This window comes from Etheostoma spectabile, chromosome 19 (genome assembly GCF_008692095.1).
Source record: "Etheostoma spectabile isolate EspeVRDwgs_2016 chromosome 19, UIUC_Espe_1.0, whole genome shotgun sequence".
NCBI classification, from domain to species: Eukaryota; Metazoa; Chordata; class Actinopteri; order Perciformes; family Percidae; genus Etheostoma; species Etheostoma spectabile.
The window spans coordinates 8,500,937-8,520,763 of NC_045751.1; the positions used below are offsets into that span (position 1 = coordinate 8,500,937).

At 40.1% G+C, this 19,827-nt stretch overlaps 2 protein-coding genes across 3 annotated transcripts; both read right to left on the reverse strand.

Annotated features, from left to right (window-relative positions):
• Nucleotides 1–3,441: 3,441 nt before the first annotated feature.
• lpcat4 (lysophosphatidylcholine acyltransferase 4) lies at nt 3,442–15,119 on the reverse strand. The gene is made up of 13 exons (XM_032543998.1): nt 14,639–15,119; nt 13,444–13,807; nt 11,765–11,877; nt 11,269–11,329; nt 11,045–11,103; nt 8,817–8,851; nt 8,034–8,088; nt 7,644–7,726; nt 6,721–6,846; nt 6,318–6,474; nt 5,360–5,452; nt 5,082–5,217; nt 3,442–4,154 (listed from the first exon to the last, which is right to left on the reverse strand). Exons 1-13 carry the CDS (start codon nt 14,726–14,728, stop codon nt 3,985–3,987), a joined length of 1,542 nt encoding a protein of 513 aa, XP_032399889.1. The 5' UTR covers nt 14,729–15,119; the 3' UTR covers nt 3,442–3,984.
• Nucleotides 15,120–16,886: 1,767 nt separating this feature from the next.
• On the reverse strand, nt 16,887–19,332 carry emc4 (ER membrane protein complex subunit 4). 2 transcript variants are annotated; one of them, XR_004336370.1, is made up of 5 exons: nt 19,135–19,332; nt 18,434–18,587; nt 18,108–18,268; nt 17,091–17,510; nt 16,887–17,048 (listed from the first exon to the last, which is right to left on the reverse strand). XR_004336370.1 is itself a non-coding variant. In XM_032544018.1 (4 exons), the coding sequence occupies exons 2-4, from the start codon at nt 18,543–18,545 to the stop codon at nt 17,475–17,477; spliced, it is 309 nt and encodes a 102-aa protein (XP_032399909.1). In that variant the 5' UTR covers nt 18,546–18,587; nt 19,135–19,332; the 3' UTR covers nt 16,887–17,474. The 2 variants fall into 2 exon arrangements, 1 of the variants encoding a protein (XP_032399909.1); XM_032544018.1 differs by having other exon boundaries at nt 16,887–17,510.
• Between the last annotated feature and the right edge of the window lie 495 nt (nt 19,333–19,827).

Below are 19,827 nucleotides of genomic sequence, written 5' to 3' on the forward strand. Positions count from 1 at the left end.
TTGGTTTGCCTGAAGCAGGTACCTGGGTTTTTGCTTTTGGGCAAACCCGGGGCTTCTGACCTTTTTTTCCCAGAAAAAAAAAAGAGCAGAGGGGTTTAAGAAATACAAAATACTGTTAAATGTTTTTTTGCAAACCCTGTGGAAGAAGGGTTATCAAGGGGGAGGAGTCAATTTCAGCATCTGGGTTTTTGGGAAAACCATGAGAGCTGCTGTACGTTTGAATAAATAATAAAAAAAAAAAAAAAAAAAAAATTTAAAATTTTGGGGGCATCCCCCTTCGCGCCCGTTAAATTGACCCTTGTAAATGACCCCCAAAAAAATCCCCGGGTGCTTTGGGGAAAAAAACTCTTTTGTCTTTTTAACCCTTTTCAAATTCCCAACAAAAAATTCCCAAAAAAAGGGGAAAATTGTAGGATAAAAGGTTTTGGGGGGGGTTTTTGATGAGTAAAAAAAAGTTAGTGTATTGGGCCTTGGTGTTCCCAATTTTCAATTTTTTAAAAAACATTTCCATCAAAAATTTATGGAATTTGAAATAAAAAATTTTGCGCCCCCCCCTTTATTCTTACTTTCATTTTTCCGGGGTTGGGGTCGCCGCTAAATACGAGTCCCTAAATTCCCCCCCCTTTTTAAAATCCCGGGCCCCCCTTGCCCTTTTTTAGGGAGGTGGGACACAAACCAGGTTTTTTTAGGCCCTTGTGGGGCCGGTTTGCCCCGGGTGTTGGGGGGTGGGAAAATACATTTAATATTTAGACCCTAATTCCCCCCCGGGGTTGAACCCTTTCTCCCCCAAAAAGATTATTTTTTCCGGGAAAGCCGGGCCCCAGTGCAGTTAATTTTTTTTAATTTTGCCCCCCTTTTTTTAGCAATTTAATTTGTAAAGGAAAAGTTTCCCAAATTTTTTGCCCAAAGGGAAATTTAAAATTATTTTTTTTAAATATTTTTTGTTTTTTTCTTCCTTCGGTTTACCGAATTTTGGGAAAGCTTCCCAAAGGAAAAAAAGATAATCCCCACCAATCTAAAGGGGATTTCCACAGCGTCACCCCTTTGAAACCGGGAAAAAAACCCATTGGGGGGCTTCCCTTTTAAGGGGGAAACCCCCACCACAAAACCAAACCAAAAACCGCCCCCTTTTTGGATAACCCCGGCTCACAGTTGACCCCCAAACCCAAAACCCCCCTGGACAAATCCCCTTGAACAAAAAGCCAAAGGGAAAGGGTCGGCCCAAAATTGGGCCCCTCCCCCCCTCCTTCACCTTTTCCCAGAAAAAAAAATCCCAAACCCTATAGCCACATTTAAAATTTCCCAAAAAAACCCCCTTTTAAATGCCAGGTCCCCTCTTAACCCCCAATGGCTCACTTACTTCCCCCCAGAAATTGTTTTCCAAAAACTTATCTCAGTCTTACTTTGTTTTGGGGCCCAAGGCCCTTTGGTTGAAATTGGTAAAAAGGTCCCCTAGGGCCACGGGGGTAGGGTCGGGGAAAACCCTTTGGGTGACCCCCCCCAACCTTGGCGCCAAAAGGGCCAGCTCGGGGAACCCCAAACGCATCAGGAAGGCCCTTTTACCCCTAAATCCCCCCCCCTCCTGTTTCGGGGTTCCCCCTTTTTCCCTTGAAAACGATGTCCCCGGCAATGGCCTAGTTTCCCGAGCTGTTTTTTGCCTTGGGCCCCACCAATCCAGCGGGCCCCCGGGGCTCCAGGGTCCTCCCCTTTGGGCCCGTTTTCCTTTCCCCCATTCCCCTAAATTAAAAATTTAGGGAAAATTTTCCCCCCCAATTTTAAAAAAGGTTTCGGGTTCCCTCGTGGAATTGTTGTGGCAGAAATTCACCTTTTTTGGCAGTTTTCCCCCCCAAAATCTTTTTTACCCCCCATTTGCTATATCGGGCTCTTGCCTGCAAAAGACAGCCACCCCCCCCCCCGGGGGCCCTTTCTGGACCTGGCATCCTCTGAACTCAGGGAGACAGCAGCAACACAAAAGCAAACAGCTTCAAGAGAAGAAGGGATGACTAAGACATTTGAAAGGAAGAAAGAGAATAAGACCAATCCCAGGGAAACAACAAACATTAGACGAAGTCGGAGGCTGTCAGATAAAATCGAAAAAGCAAGACTGAGTGCTGAATTCACTAAAGAGAAAGCAGAGGAGAAGAAACCACGTGAAAAAAGTGTTAAGAAAGCAGCTAGATTCACCCCAGAGAGGAACAGGCTGGTTAATGAAAAACAGAAGAGACCGTCCTCAGGAGGAAGGCAATTACTTAAAAAAGAGGAGAGTCATTTTGAACAGTGGAGCCAAGCAACAAAAAGAGCAGGTACAGCTGAGCAATTTTCAGAAATTGGTGAGAAGGAACAACGTCAAAGACTCACAGCGGAGACGCAGAAACTTGAGGTGGAGGGAGAACAGCGCAAGGCCAATAACCCCAACGTGAGCACAGAAACTGGAGCAGAAAACCCCCCTCTAACCAAAACGCCACAAGAAGAGAAAGAGTTGGGTGAGGAAAGAAACGGGGAGGGGATTCAAATGACTAGTGTTGTAAAGAGAAGAACCTGGAACATGGCAACTGAGGAAAAAGTGCAGCTGAGTGGGGAAATCAAGCACTCAGCAATGGAGAGAAGCCAGATGAAGTCCTCCCCTAAGAGAGAAATGCGGGATGAGGACCAACTGGAAGTAAACGTGAAGGAGGAGGCAACTGTACAAGAGATTCTGCCAGCTCCAAGTCCGACGAAAAGAAGCAGAAACAGGAGAGATAAAGGGGAGAGTAGGGAGCGGGCTAACAATGCTAATAACACAAATTCAAGAGGCTGCAAAACCAACAAGGAGGACAAGCTTTCTATACCCCAATCTTCTCTGCAGAGCACAAAAGTTCAGACAGTTACTCGTTCAACAAAAGAATCAATTTACAGCTTAAGGTCAAAAACTGTGTCAAAAAGGCCAGTACATAACAGGCTAGGAATTCAAAAGAACAAGGCAGCCAAGGCTACACAGCAACCGTCCAACCCCATACCAAGAGCAGGTGTGAAAGATGAAAGCGTAAATGTAGACGAAGCAGAACGGCCAAGCCTCATGTTGAGTCCGATGAAAAGATACCGGCATGAATGTGGTGCTGCTGAAAGAGGAAGGAAGACAGAGGTAAATAAGGACAAGGTGGAGATTGAAACAGAAATGATCCGTTTAAGTCCGATGAAAAGAGGAAGGTGGCAGAAAAGAGTGGAGGCAAACACAGATGGAGACCAAAAGCAGGATTTGACGGCAAAGGAAAAAGGTAAAGAAGGGCCCGGAGACAAAGATGGGACGGAAACATCTGGCTTACCCTCAACAATAAGTAGTATGAAGGCTAAGGATGGACAGATGTCAAATGCATCAGCTGGACAGGACACTTAAGTGCATTAGAAAACCAAAAAAACAGACAAAGGACAGCTGGATAAGAAGGACACAGCAAAAAATTCCTTAAAGAATTCACAGTTTAATTTATTGTTAAATATAAACAATATTCACAAAAAGTGTAAAAAGTAATTTACATAAATTAAACTTTGATTGACAAGAGTTTTCTTTTTGCACATACCATTGTCCCGTTTAAAAAACATTGAATATACATTATATAAATAAGACATCTTATGGCTTCAAATGACAAAAGTAACAGCCTTTTAACAGCATCTGGAAAAGATTCATTTTGGGTAATTAAAAATGGTAAACATTAACACAAGTTCAAGTCCTTCAATATACACAAGGACACACACATACACACCTCAGAAAGTCACTGTAGTCATAATTTAAGTTATTCTTTGATTCTTTGAGTTTCTGAAGCATGGTTGACTGTGGTTAAATGTCACAGTAATAGAGATTTAAAAATACATTCATACATCCAAACACACTGGCTTAAAAAAAAAATACAATACTTTGTCGATAATTATTCTGGTGTTTATGTCCCGTTGCTGCATTCAAGGATGTCAGTAAACTTAATATCCCGTAAAAAAAGAAACCCAAACAAATCCCTATTCAAACTTTTTGTTTTTGTAGAGGGATCCGTTGCCATTGCGCATGTTTCTGTTGTTGTTTACAGCCTTCCCGTGGGCCATGGAGGCCAGCGCCTCCACGGGCTGCATGCACTCGTTCACCACTCTCTGATAGGTCGGGTGGGTCGTCAGCACTCGAATCAGGTTTTCTATGGAAAACAAGGCGGATGTATTGAGGATTTTAACAATTTTCTATTTACACTAAATTATCACCTGATGAAACACAAATATATCAGTTGCCCTTTTGTTTCATCAAGTGACTGAAACAGTCTGACAGAAAAAGAACAATTCAGAGAAACAGAACAGACTACAAAAGGATGTTTAGCAGTTTTTTATTTATTTCGACATTATACTTGTCTGAGCGGATAGTGTATCTGTTTAAAAAAAAAAATGTGACACTGCCTACTTTGGGTCGTTTTGAAAATCTTCTGACACAGTTTCTGAGTGGCCTATAAAAATATTCATTGTTCTAACTAATATAAGTAAACCTAAATAAACCTAGATCTTAAAAAGGCATTGCAATTATGTTTATATATATATATATATATATAGCACATGAGTTTCAGTAAGCTAAAATCAAACAAAAGTCTAATGGAGGCCGGTGCATTACGTGTCTAGTACAACACAGCACTCACTGGTGGAGGCATTTGAGCTGCCTGTTATTCTATTATTATCTACTAGGGCTGAATAATTAATCGCAATTTTATCAAAATCGCAAAAAGGACTAGTGCAATATCCAAATCACAGAGGGGCGCAATATTTGTTAATGGCAAAATATGTGTCAAACCATTCTGAATGAAGTAGTGTGGTGCTGCAGAGACGTCCCGGCCTACAAATCCTATCCTACAGACTACAGAAAACATCTTTGTTTGGTGCGGATCCTCGCAAAAATTACACTATAATTATTTTATAACATTTAATATTAGTTAATGCAAATGAGAAAAATGATACAAACATGATCATTCCCTTCAATATCGTAAATCATATCGCAATCGCAATATCAGTCAAAATAGATATTTTTATCATATTATGAAGCCCTATTATCTACTAAACTCAGTACTTATATATGCACTCACCTTCAGTAAGCCGGCCTTGACTGGAGGCCTGTGTGTAAAGCTCAGCAGAGTACAGCTGAGGAAACCCTAGCAGCGCCCCCATGAGGTCTGCCAGCTCCTCTGCACTCAGACTGCCTCTGCCCTCTCTGTCAAACAGCTGAGAAACAAAACAGAAAAACAAGTAAGAGGAGGTCTTTGACACATCCTGTCATTAGCATTTTGAAAAGATTTGAACTGTGAAGGTGTTCTTAATCTCAAGTCCAAAACAAATGTTGTAAAATAAAAACAACAGGACTTACAGTGAAACCAGTGTGAAGCAGTGACTCGAAGCTGACAAATCCTGACACAGCGGCGAGAGTCAAATAGATCTGCCTCAGGTCCACAATTTCATCCTGAAAGACAAAACACACACGTGGTGTTACACGTTTTTGGACACAGGTTTACTTATTTTATAAAATGTTTGTTTAAATGACTTTATTTTTGGGGTGTTTTTTCTGTAACTGAAACTGGTATTACACTGACTGGCTAGTTCATAAAATGCAGCAGGTCATTTTGGACCAAGCAATCATATGGCTCGCTTTAGTAGATGCTTTGCAAACTTTCTCACGACATGGGAGCTATTGTTTGCGTTTTTAAATATGACATGAACTATGCATACAGTGTATCTTTTGAAGGTCTATATTACTCTTTATTTTTATTATTATTATTATTATTATTATTATTATTATAATAGAAGGTATTACACTATTAAGGCTTCTTAAAAAACTTCAAAACAAAATCGTAGAATATCTGAGGATTGACTGTGATGCTTTGCTCACTCTGAAAAAAAAATAATAATTACAAAACAGTGACTTGTAAAGATTTCTCTGAGTTTCTTTAAACACAGCTTACTCTCCAGTCTTCTGCAGTTCCTGAACTGGATGAGTGAGTGGTAAAGAGGGTTTTATGTGTTAAAGCCTCTGGTGGTAACATCCAACATGCGCTTTCATAAAACTCCAGAGGACATTTATTACTTTGCTTCACCAGGGGAACATTCAATCTCAAAACCTCCTTGAAGGACATGTTTCCATGGAACGGTGGGGGACGGCTTTGAGTTTTTGTCTCGTTTGGCGGGTGTGTCTTTTGTTTATTGGCTGTGTCACAGGTGATACCAATCAGCAGAGATGTGAATGTAAACTCGTGGTAACTGTTATCTACAAAAACACAGATGTAAACATCAGTGAAAAATGCAAAAGGGGGAAAAAAAACTGCTTCTACCTTGGAGTAGAGACCACAGATGGTGACGGCTGTCGGCCTGTCTGTCAGCCCGAGGATGGAGGCGAGCTCCTCTGCACTGGCCTTTGAGCCTTGAGTTCCTGACTGACACCTGTCCATCATTCTGCCCAGTGCTGCTTCCACTTCATGTGCTCCCAGACTGAGAGAGAGAGAGAGAGAGAGCAGAGGAGAGAGAGGAGAGAGAGAGAGAGAGAGAGAGAGAGAGGAGAGAGAGAGAGAGAGAGAGAGAGAGAGAGAGAGAGAGAGAGAGAGGCCAAGATGGTAAGAAAAGAGAGGATGATATACCATAAGTAATATACCATTTTCACAAGACACGTGGATTCTGCGGACAACCATAAAATGGCCTTGAGACCAGCGTCCAACGTGAACACACGTTTTCTCATACCCGTTTCTGTGCAACAGCGAGAGCGTTTCCCAGGCGGGCGACTCCAGCGGCAAAGAGAGACCACCAATCTTGTTGACAGGAACTCGACCCTCCATCACATAATCTGTAGCTGGCACTCCGAGGGCCCTGAAGCACAGCAGGAAAGAGAAATTAGACGGCACGCACAATATATAGTGTACTCCGTAGACTACTCTCAGTGACCAAATATGAGTTTTTAATCGCCGTAGTTTGGGTTTGTTTTGGAGGAAATTAATACAAAGTGAAAGATTTAATTTTAGTGTCACTTTGCCAGATCCTCCTCCAAAGCACGCTGAAGGAGGGTCTAGCTACTCCACATAGTATTCGGGGATGGGAGAAATCCATCAGAATTGTCATGGGCGGTGCTAAGCTCCACACAGACCCGCTGCAAAATAGTTGTGCGAGAGAAAACTCAAGATCGGATAGATAAATAGTCTAACTAGCGGTCTTAATTAACCCTGCAGAGATCTGAGGAGCAGTCCAAAATAATCCTCATAAATCCCACCAAAGTTGAAATTCCAGCAAAAAGAAAGCGGAATTTCCTGCTGCAAAGGAGCAATCCTGGAAGTGGAACGTCAAGGATATAGACTATCTGATAGACAACTGCTAAATAAATAAAAAAGTGCTGGCCCAAGTGACAGCTCACATACAAATATTTCTTCATGTGAGTCAGCAAATCCTCATCTATAGTTCAATTTTATTATATATAATTATTTGTTATTACCTTTTCTCTTTCTGTACTGATTTCTGCCCTTGGGCTGCTGCAACATCTAAATGTCCCCTCTGAGGACCAATGAAGGCTCATCTTATCTTAAATTAATACCGTTTGTACCTGACATAGTAACATACGTAACTGGCTAATAGTAAAATATATATATATATATACGGCATATTATGCAACTTACTTGGCCATGAGTTTCTGAACATTGTCTGCGTATAGGTTGGGGTCATTCTTCTCCTCCAGGGAAGGCTTGTAAACTGGCAGGAACTGCAGCACAACAAAGTTAGTCACAGCAGCAAGTAAAGGAGCAAAACACAGAGTGGATTGTAATATTCACACAGTCAAACATTTACTACAAACATTTAGTACTGATCTCTCCTGTTTGTCTGTCACGTCTCTGATCACACCCACAATAAGTAGTGTGCTGCTTTGTTGCACCTGTTACTACATCTCCCAGTGATGCAAGAGTGTACTGAACACACCCAAAATGTGACACTAAACTTTATTTGTATTGTTATTATTATATTTGTGATGAGTTGATGTGTGAGGTGAATGTTCTGGTGAACTGTCTTACCTCAACGGTACTGTTGGTGTAGAACTGAGAAGTCGTGTGCCACAGTGCCTCAAGCCTAACGGACAAAGAGACAATGTTGTATTTTAGGTAGAAAAAGAGAATACCGTCAGTGTGTGTAACTGCCATTTCTGAGGTTTGTTTTTAACCATTTAAACAATTTTCTGCAGGTTGACATGGTGACTACGGCTGCCAACTACAGCGCTATGCAAAAAACTAATACAAGAAATTCATGTTTATTGATAGGTAACCATAACATTTTTTTTCAAAAACCATTAAAAAACGTCTCAATTATACAGTAAAAAAATAATTCCCAGTAGATTAGGCCTGGTGGGGGGGCAATTTAGGCCTTCAGGCTTGCAATACACTGGCTAAACCCTGAATATACCCTCCAGAAAAAAAACCTTCCCACCAGCAGGTTTACTTCTAGATGTCATTCCCCCTCTCTCTCCCCTTCCATGTCTTCAACTGTCCTATATACATATATAATAAAAGGCCTAAATTGCCCAGACAAATCTTAAAAAAAAAAAAGTGTAGCTTGAATCCCTTCTGTTACATCCAATGAAGTATCTTGAAAAGTTTTTTTTTTTATTACTCTGGATAAAAAGAGCAGACTACAACTGAGAGAGTTAAAAACTTGAAAAATAGTTTTGGAAGTTGTTAAACTATGTTTCCAAGCCTACTCTACCTCCTGCCTACAGAATATAGAAATCCAGTGGGTTTTTTTCCCCACAAACACGGCCACATTAAGCTGACAGACAGATAAGAGATCACAGAGGAACTCACCAGGTTGTTCCTTTGTACGACCAGCCGACAGTATTCTGAGGCAGAGCCAGAAAAAGAATAATCAGTGGACCAATCCAAAAAAAGATGTCTCTAGTAACAGACTCTGTGGCAAGTTTTTTTTTTTTTAAAGTTAATTCTTGTCACTTTCCCCCTATCACCCTGACAGGCATACATACTGGCCTGGAAAAACATAACAACATGTTTAAAATCATAGCTACAGCCTGATCAATTGTACCACCATGTGGTGTACACACCGATCTGTGGGCTGGGGAGAGTGAGGAGGAAGACATGATCAAACATTTCTAATAAGGGAAAAAGTTCCACTCTCTCAATACTTCTGGCTTCTGAACTGGTTACGGTTTCATTTGGGGCGCTCACAGGCGAGTGCAGAATGAATGGGACTCTATGGAGCTATACCCCTCGAAATGCACTTTTCTCAGGATAACATTTTTTGTCTAGTAATATGAATGTTGCATTCAAAAGGGGAGGCTAAGACAATACACCCTACTATGTGTTAGATTTTATTAAAGTGGGTTTTTTGTTCTAAAACGTCTTAAAATCTCAATGACGTCATACACACCAATCGGCCGGAAATACTGCTTTACGGCAAGCTTTGAGTCACTTCCTTTTTTCTCTTTCGAGGCATCAACACAACGGACAGGTTAGGCTCTCTCTGTCAATACACATGCTAATAAGAGGTTTGCTACTGTTTTAAAGACCAGAGCCGAAATAGTCACTTAGACATTCCGGCTCCACTTCGGATGCCATCAAGCGGGATTCTCTGGTAATCAGTCCGTCACTAACCAATCAGCATTCATTACCAGAATGCTAGCGTGTTATGGGCAACAACGACTCAACCTATAAGAAATCAAAAGGACATAAGTACCTGTTCATTCAACTTTTAACCTGTTATTCATGTTGAAGTTGCAAAAACTCAACAACAATCAGGCGAAAAGAGACCAATTTAGCTGTCTAGCTCCATAGAGTCCCATTCAATTTGCACTCACCTGCGATAACCCCCAGTGAAACTCTGGTGCACCTGCAACCAAATTCGGTACAATGGGGCTAAATAGGGATACAGTGTTTGGCGGAAAGCCCCTTACATTCCAATGAGAGTGCTCAGGGCTAAATAGGGAGTGAACAGGCTTTTCGTAGACGGGCTTTGACATGACTGATACTAATGAAGATGAGCTGTGTGTCAAAACAAACTGCAGTAACAAAGCATGCCATGTATGTGCTTTGTTATGATACAATACAGGTTGCTCAACTTTAAAAAGAGAACAGTTTGTTGTTCTAATGACCTTTTTTCGGATCAATTATAGTTTCGCTTTTAAATTATGTTTAAGATCTTAAAATTAATATTTGTGTGGACTTAAGTCCTTTTGCACACAGTAAACAATGTGCAGACAAAGTTCACCGTTAATGTCTTAAAATTCATATTTGTCATTGAAATGTAACTTTGGCATTTTAAATGTCTCTGTAAAGCACTTTGGTTAAAACCTGTTGCTTTTAAATGTGCTCTATAAATACATTTGACTCAACTCTCTTGTGGACATTGTGGGTATCATTCTGTAAAGCAATTCAAACTTTAAACTTCTTTCAATACCTTCTTAACCCACTCAGGATGTGCAATTTATTTATTTATTTATTTAAATCATTGGTGGACATGTGTGACTAACCTACTACAGAACCAGGAAAGATTTGAATGCAATTTTCCAACGAGTGATGACTTAAGGATGATATTTAATACCTGTCTATTAAGCAGTTGTACACCGTCAGACTCATAAGCCCACATATGCTGTATTTTTTGACCTGGTTCTTTATTACATATAAAACGAAATATTTGTTTTTAAATATGTTCTAGAAATTGGATTTTGGAATTGAACACTATTATAAGAGGACACGGGGCATAGGGAAACACTTTAATATAAACTATACTATAAATCAGTGAATAAAGAGTTTCTCTACAGTAAAACCAAAAGTCTTTTGTTTGTTTAAAGCTGCATATCAACTTTAAAGAGACCTTGCTAGAGTAGAAAATCATGGCCCCAGTTTAAATTTAAGTGTAGACCTTTCTCAGTCACGTTTAATAAAAACAACTTTGAGGTGAAGTTATGAGGTGATGTAACCTTTCAACTCTTTTGACAGGACAGACGGCAGCTAAAAGTATCAAATCTGTCATGTTTATCAGTTTTGAGATGTTTTTACAAGCTAGCAGATCAACTCACCAGCTTGTTGGGGTAACGCAAGAGAACAGGTTGGACCGGGACTCCGGGGAGGAAGGCGCCTGACAGAGAAGACGGAAACATTACTATTCCAGTAGCACAACAATCAGCTGCTACGCCCTTTATCCTCTCATTCCTACATCATTTGTACAGACAGTGAACGGACTGTAGCGTGTGCCAAGTCAGACATCAAGAAAAACCAGATGGGACTCACTGGGCATACTCACCAGGTTTAAATTTGATAAGAGCACTGCCGTTAGTTGTGGTGCCTTCAGCAAACATCAGCATCTAGCCATTAAGAGACGTGATTTATAAGTTAAGAGACATGCAGCTGCAACCCTGTGCAATCCCAGCAGGGGATTTTACAGGATTGTGCTGACATTTATGGCCCGTCAGAGCCAGGAAATCAAAGAAACTAGAAGAAATCCTACTACTGACAATGTATCTTTGTTCCAATCTGCCTTCTGTGATTATACACTGGTTTCAAAATTAACACATTTTGTTTCTCAAGTGACATTCTGCAATATTTTAACAATGTAGCAGATAAAGTTTCCATCCCGAAGACTTTATCTTATCTTGATCAACTGTTTCTTTGTGATGAATCCGATGTAATCTTGATCAGCTGTTTACATGTGCTGATGCTTGAAAGATTAAATTCAAGATGGAAGCAAATCATGTATCTTTGTCTTTTTAATTATATAAATACAAGGTGCAGCATCTCACCTGAGGCCAGTAGCCATTAGAGGTCAGCCTCTCTGTGACCTGTGTGACTGCCTTTTTCCTCGATTCTGGATCCTTTCTGCTCACCAGTACAGCCTGGTTGAACTCCAACAGGGCTAAGACGCGCACACACACATGACACATACAGACAAATCAGAACCAGAACCAAAGGGAGGAGTCCAGAACGAGTCGGCCAAGAAAGCAAGACAGGAAGTTCCAAAGCAGGCGGAGCAGATTAGAACCAAAAGAGTGAGTCACTTGTCCTGTTTATCTTTTGCCTTCCTTACATACTTTCATACTCCTACACCCTTCTATTCTAAATATTGCTCTTGGTTGTTTGCCTAATCCTGTAGGTTGGCAACCCGAGTTGAGATTTCCCATTGATGAGCCCGCTGCACTGTGCCTACCGGTTTAAAAACTAATTTGGTAAAACATTATGTCATCCGGTCACTCTGAAATGTTTCCCAAAAATCATTTTGCATTTCTCTTTTTCCACTGGTATCCTTCAGAGATTCAGTGTTTTTAGGAGAGAAATAATTCAGTTACAACAAGAAAAACGAGGAATGAGCTGTTGTCAAACTAAGGAATTTCAACGTATGGCTGCAACTAAGGATTATTTTATCTATTATCTATTAATCTGCAGATTATTTCCCTGATGAATCAATTAATCAAAAAATCTCCATCCCAGTTCATCAAGGTACAAGGTGTTGTCTATAAAAAGTCTATAAAAAAGCTTTAGTACATAACTTTTTGATATTAATGAACATCCGTTACATTCAAGCCGTTGCCAAGTAAGTTGCTACAAAGCTAATTAAGAATGAATCAGCTCCACACCACTCTCTCTGTATTTCTCAGTAAGGCTGTGTTCAGAAGATTGTCCGGCAACTTTCCTGTGCAGATTCTCGAGTGAAGATAATGACATCATGTTTTTTAATCCTCCGTGTCCTCCTTGGCTACTAGTAACTGCTTGGAGGAGGGGTGGGGGTGTGTGCGCAATCACGGAAGGCTTGTATCATGTGGAGGCACCAACAGTATTGTTGTCATTGCTTAGAATTCCTCATGGAGGCGACAGAAACTATGCACTATAGCTTTAAAACCCAAAGATATTCAGTTTAATATGATATAAAACGCTACGCACAAGACAAGCTCATGTAGATGGAGCTGAAAAATTAATGAAAAGATTTGTGCCATGATGGTTAATGCTGTCATTTCTTTTTGTTAAAATGGATTTCATAAGATTGGTATTGAAAAAAGTATCGTTTAGGAAACGGCATCAAAGACACAATATAGGTATCGGTACCAGTTGCAAATAACTATACAATACCCAGCCCTATATGAAAAGATTTTTTTCCAGTCAATGGACTCATCGATTGTCCGACAAGGGTTCTATTACAGCTACAGCTCTATTTTGATGCTTTTAAGGTGACATGAACTTGAACTAAAAAACACCACCAAGTAATTTGTCAAATCAACTCCCACTAATCAGAAAACAAGCAGCAAATGCTCAAATTAGAGAGGCTGTAACAAAGCAAACTTTTGTATTTTGGGTTGATAAATGACAGTTATGTGGTTCATTGTTGTTCATTCATTGTCTGCAGTGTCAGCGCTGTTTAGATGATCCAACTGCAGTTTCTACACAGAGTCTCTGTGTGTGTCTGATTAACTGAATTACAGCCCCTCACCTCCTATGACCGGCAGGCTGGCGTTCTCCGACCGTGACACCACCGTTGCCAGCTGGGTTGGAAGCAGAACCAGCATGTCCAGAAAGCTGCTGTGAGGCGCCACCACCAGCACCGGCGCCTCCTTCAGGTCCGCCCTGCGACCTTTGACCCTTATCCGCAGGAATCCCAGGATCATGAAGGCAGCTCGGCTCAGCCACCAGAGGATCGGGTGAAGGAGCCACAGCCTCCAGCCCTTGACAGGGCGAGAGCGTTCCTCATCAGACAGGCCGGCGAAACGCAGCCGGGCAAAAGGCCACATAATGATGAATAAGAGAGCCGCCAGGGTGACGCGGAGAGGGAAGAGGATGCTGCCCAGGATGATGCCCTAGGGACCAGAAGAGAAAAAGGTACATTTAAAGCATAACTTGGGTCTGCAAGGGTTGTGTTGTAGCACACCTTTATTAATCACAACATGGGTGATGTTCAAACACTGACAGTAGACTTTCTTATAATTTTCTATGGATTCAACACATTACAAAGCTGTGGTAACTTCTGATGTATTTGATTATATATTGACTTTGACTCCAGTCTTTTGTCTAATGTAGCAGACAGTTTACTGCATTGACATCAATTTCAGTGGTTTAGATGTAATTTTGCATCAGCATGGGAAAAAAAAAATTCTTATAAAACATCATGAAACCAATGTCAGCCATGTTGGCATGGCTACTCGCGTTTAGAGTTATGTAACTCTGTGGTATGTTGTGGTATTTATGTCGTTGTAGTCATCTGTCATGTCTACGCCTGAAACATTTATGACTTAGCTGTTTTGCTTAGGCACCACAGTCAGAAAGGGAAATTTGAAAGACTCTTTGTTCTCTTGAAGCTCACATGGAAAAAAAAAAAGGAAAACAGAAATAAAGGCAAAAAGGCAGAAATAAAAATGACCAGAGGGAACTTTTAGTTTAGTCAGAGTCCAAATGTAGCACTATTATCTCAATGACTAGCTAGCTAACGTTACTGCCATTAAATTCAAGCACATTAGGAGTCGGTGTTTAGAAGTTAAGAGTCTGCTTTGAGGACAAACTCAAACCTTAACGTTATCAGTCAAATGATTTGGACTTCTGTCGCTATTGAACTTAAAACTCGCTGTGAATTAGTGCCAGTGTGTCCATTTCAGCCATGAAATCAAATATTTAGAGACTTTAATTTGAGTTACCCTGATCCTCTGCGCTCTGGTCAGCTTCACCTGGCATAGAAACGGATGTGGATACTCGTGCGTTGCTGAGTGACATTCGTTCCTCTCCATGGCGACGGGGCAAACCTGACGGACACCTTCAACTAACAAATAAGCTACTTTTCAGAATTTAAAAAAGAAAAAAATAATACACACGCCCTTATCGGTTAGAGAAAAAGTTCTTTAAGAAATAAATATTGGCAATTTTTGTTGACAGCTCCGCACTTTTTTTGTTGAAAATCCCGTTAAATATGTCTCGCCTCGCGCAGTAAGATTTAAAAATGGAACGCTAGCTAACGTTTAGTAAAAACAACGGCTGAAAATACTCCAGGTAAAAACAAAAAAAGTCGACTAGTAGTCACTAAGGTAACTTAAAATAAACTTGTTTTCTGGTCTCTATTCTACACATGGCGAACCAAACAAGCGGCCCTCCTTTATTTGTTGAATACACTCCTCCCAACCTGTGCCGCCCATTCACTGTCCAGCCTATGGGCTAACGTTATGTGCCCGGCCCACTACGAGTCAGGGGTAGGTGTGTGGGTCAGACCGGCAAGTTTAACCGGTCCCCGAAACTACATTCCAAGACCTTTTTTTGGAATGGAAGCCTTATCGATGAAATGTCAAAAAAAAATAATTAAATACATAATTTACTGAAGCCTATTTCCGGCAACGTGATGACAAAAAAGGCATCATGTTGAGTTAGTATCTAGAAATAATAAGAAACCTTCTCAAAATAATAAGTAGCCTAGTCTATATTTTGATAAAAGTGGCTAATTAGTTTTGAGATAACTCATTATTTTAAAACACTAATGCCATGGAAGCATTTCCGTCAATGTGATAAAAAACAACAACTCCTGTAAGTAAATAATGACTTAGTTTCTAATCATAATGACTATCTCCAAGTGATTTAGTATTCCAAAATATTGACTTAGTCGATTTTATCAGAACTTTCCATTATTTCAACATACAGTCATTTACAAAACAAGTCGTTAGAGATACTGAGTCATCATTTTGAGAAAGTAATTATTTTGAGGTTTCTGATTATAATGACTTGAAAGAAAGCCCTTGAACATGACATTATCAGTTCACTTTCCTTAAAGCTAATACCTGTAAACTAATTAACAAGATACATTTTCATACACGCACATTTGTTTATGAATCTTTCATCAACTGACATAAAATAACACATTAATAACACTGATACAATTAATATTTGTTTTTTTCATATTATGAAGACCTGCAGGCACACAGAAAACAAAGGCCTATGCTCCACTACTGAATACAGAGAGTTAGGTATTAAAAAAATAAAATGAGAGGTTGAAAGTACCTAGAAACCTCAGACCTTGATCGTTTCTATCAAGTTTAGGAATGTTGGTCAGTTTGTGTAAATGTCCAAGTTTTCTGATTCTCGCCTCTCAAGTATCCCCTCCACCCTACCTGACTGCTTTTTTTCTCACAGCAGGGTGTTGCTGCGGTTGCAAAAAACACACACACACACACACACACACACACACACACACACACACACACACACACACACACACACACACCACACACACACACACACACACACACACACACTACATTTGGCAAAACAAGTTGTCTTGTTTATTTCAACTCAAGACCATGCCCTTTTAGTAACTTTAGTTATATTTCATACTGAAATGGATGGATAAAATACAGAAATATTGATACAATTGGTCAGTTGAAATCAATCAATCAAAATGGCTATTTTTGGCTAATCCAGCATTAAATACTGTCAACATTATTCCTCACATTGATGTAAAGCGCTACCCACGACGGCCTTAAACCTCCAGATATCAAAGAGAATCTGACCTTAAACAGTACATTTGTGAAGAACATGTTCTAATCAACCACGTCTTATGATTTATCATGTCATATTGCAAGATTTGAATTGTTAAATCATGTTATCTTTGGTTTTCTTGTGGTTGTGACACATATCTTGAGCAAACAAGTTCATATTTTCCTAAAATGATTGCTCTATCTACATTGCTGACGTTCTCTACTGTAGATGCATGTTGGCTGAGCCTGATTCCTGGCAATGTCTATGATCATAATGTACTTTAAAGTGGGATGTTGACACACCCTATGGGACATAAAAAGTACATAACATACAGAATGAACTAAAATATGTCCCATCAAATCTGTAGCGAAAAGTTAAAAAAAACAATTTTAATCCAACACATATAGTGACATAGTTGAAAGCATGTTATTTTAGCCATTATGAATTTATTCATTTATTGAACATGTTCATGTAGCAAATCAGTACAAGTTAAACCGACTCATAAATTAAAACATATTAGTAAATGTTGCTGGCAAGCATGCTGAAATCATGTGTGTCACTACAAACTGAGAAACAAAAGAAGATGAACTAGTCTAGGGGAACAAAACCTAAAAAGACTTTCTTTGTGACAAAATTAAAATGCTTTACAGACGGTTACCGCCATTTTCAGGAGCAATACATCGATAAAGTTCTGTTTTAATGATGATTCTGTAAAATAACCTCATAAATAAACTGTTATTTCAACTGGAAAGAAACCGTAGTTCAACATGATGATCTGCTGGCTTTTAACCCTTTAACAGATGAATAAGGAAAAAAAGAGGTGTGAACATGAAGCCCAGCAGCAGCATAAAGTAATGACATATTAATGTTTCTGTCAAAAAAAGGCAAATAAGACAGATGTCTTGTAAATGCCACTACAAGGGGTTAAATCTGTTGTGAGCTTTCATAGATTAGAATGGACAATATATAACATCTGTAAATATCTAAATCTGGTATGTGTAGTCTGCGTCCTTTTCACAACACCATCCCTCCACCCATGATCTCCATCCTCTGTTGGGAGGAAAAGAAAGTGATTAAATCAAGTCTGTGTTTGGCCATTACTAGAAAGAAAATAAAAGGGAAAAAAAAACGTGGATAGTTAATAATCGATTATAAAAAAATAAATAATGTGTTGTGATTTCTATTTTAAAGTTACTGTCTCCAGACATGTACAAATCAGAAAACAGAGTGACTGAAAAAGGATGGGGTGATGGACATTATCTTAGAGTTTAAGAGTGCAGTAAAAAAAACACAAATATGTCCAAAAGCAAAAAAAAGGAATAAATAATAATTATAATACATACATAAAATAATTAGGCAAAACACATAAAGGCTGTTCATCTACTTTATCCCATTACATGTGACCACCTCATGTTTCATGTCCTCCAACTTTAAACATGACTGTCAAAATCTAACAAACTCAGATTTACATGAAAAAACAATTGTCGCATCGAGATGCATCGATAACTGGTTTTTAATCAAATCGTTGGCCTCTGAATTGGAATTGAATCATGAGGTGCCCAGAGATCCCCCCCCCCCCCTATTATATAGAGGCAGAAGAATAAACACGGTGAGGGAGATGGGTACAGACAGTTGGCAACACTTTACCTGAGGCGGTCCTATGAAAGCCAGCCAATCAGAAGAGTGCGTTGGAAGCAGTCCCATTGACTGACACTTGTAGATGGCCAACGCCGAGCCCAGCAGGTTGCCGACCAGGTAGACCAGACCCTGGAGCCACTGCTGACTGGAGCTTTCCAACAGCTTGAAGGCTGAAACACAAGCGCACAACGGAATGAACAGGGGCCAGGAAACAGAACTGAACATGATGTGAGCGGACTATAAAACTGATTCTACAACAGTATCTGATCCAGATGATGTGGAAAAAAACACAGGGGGTAAAAATACTAATTACTAATGACGTGCTAGATACTCACTGGCAGACATGGACATGAGCGCCTGTATGGGCCTCCAGGCCATCATGCAGACCATCATGATGGGGAAGATGGAGATGGTGTTGCCCGACATGTACATGATGAACAGGTTCATGGGGATCTGTTTCAGGGGCCCCAGAGCCACGTCCCAACAACGCTGCACAAGCAGAGTCAGAGGTACACTCTCAACATTTTATATTCTCTCACGTTACATACACTCCTGGATTAATATTATGAAAGGTTTTCTTTGTGAGGATCACACCAAAAACCCCACAAATTAACAAAAATGGCCCTTCATTTCTTTTTCTTTTGTAATGTTTAAATCTCACTTTTATCGTATGGCCTCTCAGGGTATTGTCGTATTTATTTGATCTTTTTTTTAACCACCTGTCACACACCACCTGTCAAAAAGAATCCCTTTCTCTGTCGCAAAAATTTGGGATTTTATTTAGTTTCATCATGTCATCTTTGAAGTTTTTTTTATTTATTTTTCTTTGCTTCTATTCGTGTTTGCCATTCATTTACACATGTATTTACATATGTGTATGGAGGACATAAAGCCAAAGGTAGCCTGACTTAAAAAATTAGCACGTGTTCCAGAAACATAAGAAACCCTTAGAAGAGAAAACACTGGTAAACAGAAGAACAATCTCTACATCCACAGAAGAGAAAGAAAGGAAAGGTAACTCCTCCCCTGCTTTTACCTTTCCCCCGGGGTTCTTGTCCCGCTCCTGGATCCCTGGGTGGGGGACGGGTTTTCCCTTCCAATTACCGATGGGGGGAACGACCCCGCCCTACCCCCACCACGACCCCCTCCCGCACAAGGCGTAGCTGTTACCCCCCTGTGAACAACTAGAGCTTTTCCCCATGCCCTTTTTCCCTCTTAAAATTAGTAGCTGTTGCCCAGGGGCATAACCAAATTTAAAAAAAGTGAGGGGCCCGATTGTTAAAGATCCCTTTAGGTAGGATTGAAAAACCCTCCAGGTTTAGTCAAAAAATTTGAACCGACAACTTAAACCAAAATTTTTTTCATTCCCCATAAAAAAACTCCTTTTAAAAAAAACCCCATTTTTATTTTAAACAAGAGAAAATTTTCAGAAGGCGGGGAAAAGCTCCCCACCCCCAAAACTCTTTCCCTGTTTCCCCGGGTTTTTGGGGCTTTTTTTTCGCAAAAAACCCAACAACAGAGTGGTGCGCCCCTTTTTTTCAGAAATTTAAAATCCGGGGCACCCAGAGGGGGGAATAAACATGGGTGGGCCCCCATGTGTCCCCCTATGTTTTTGGGCTTTTGCCCCCGGTCTTTTTACTAGGGGTGGGGAAAAAATTTTTTGTTTCCTTTAAAATCGCTATTAAAGCTCAAACCCGGGTTTCCCAAAATAAATTCATAAAAAATTCCC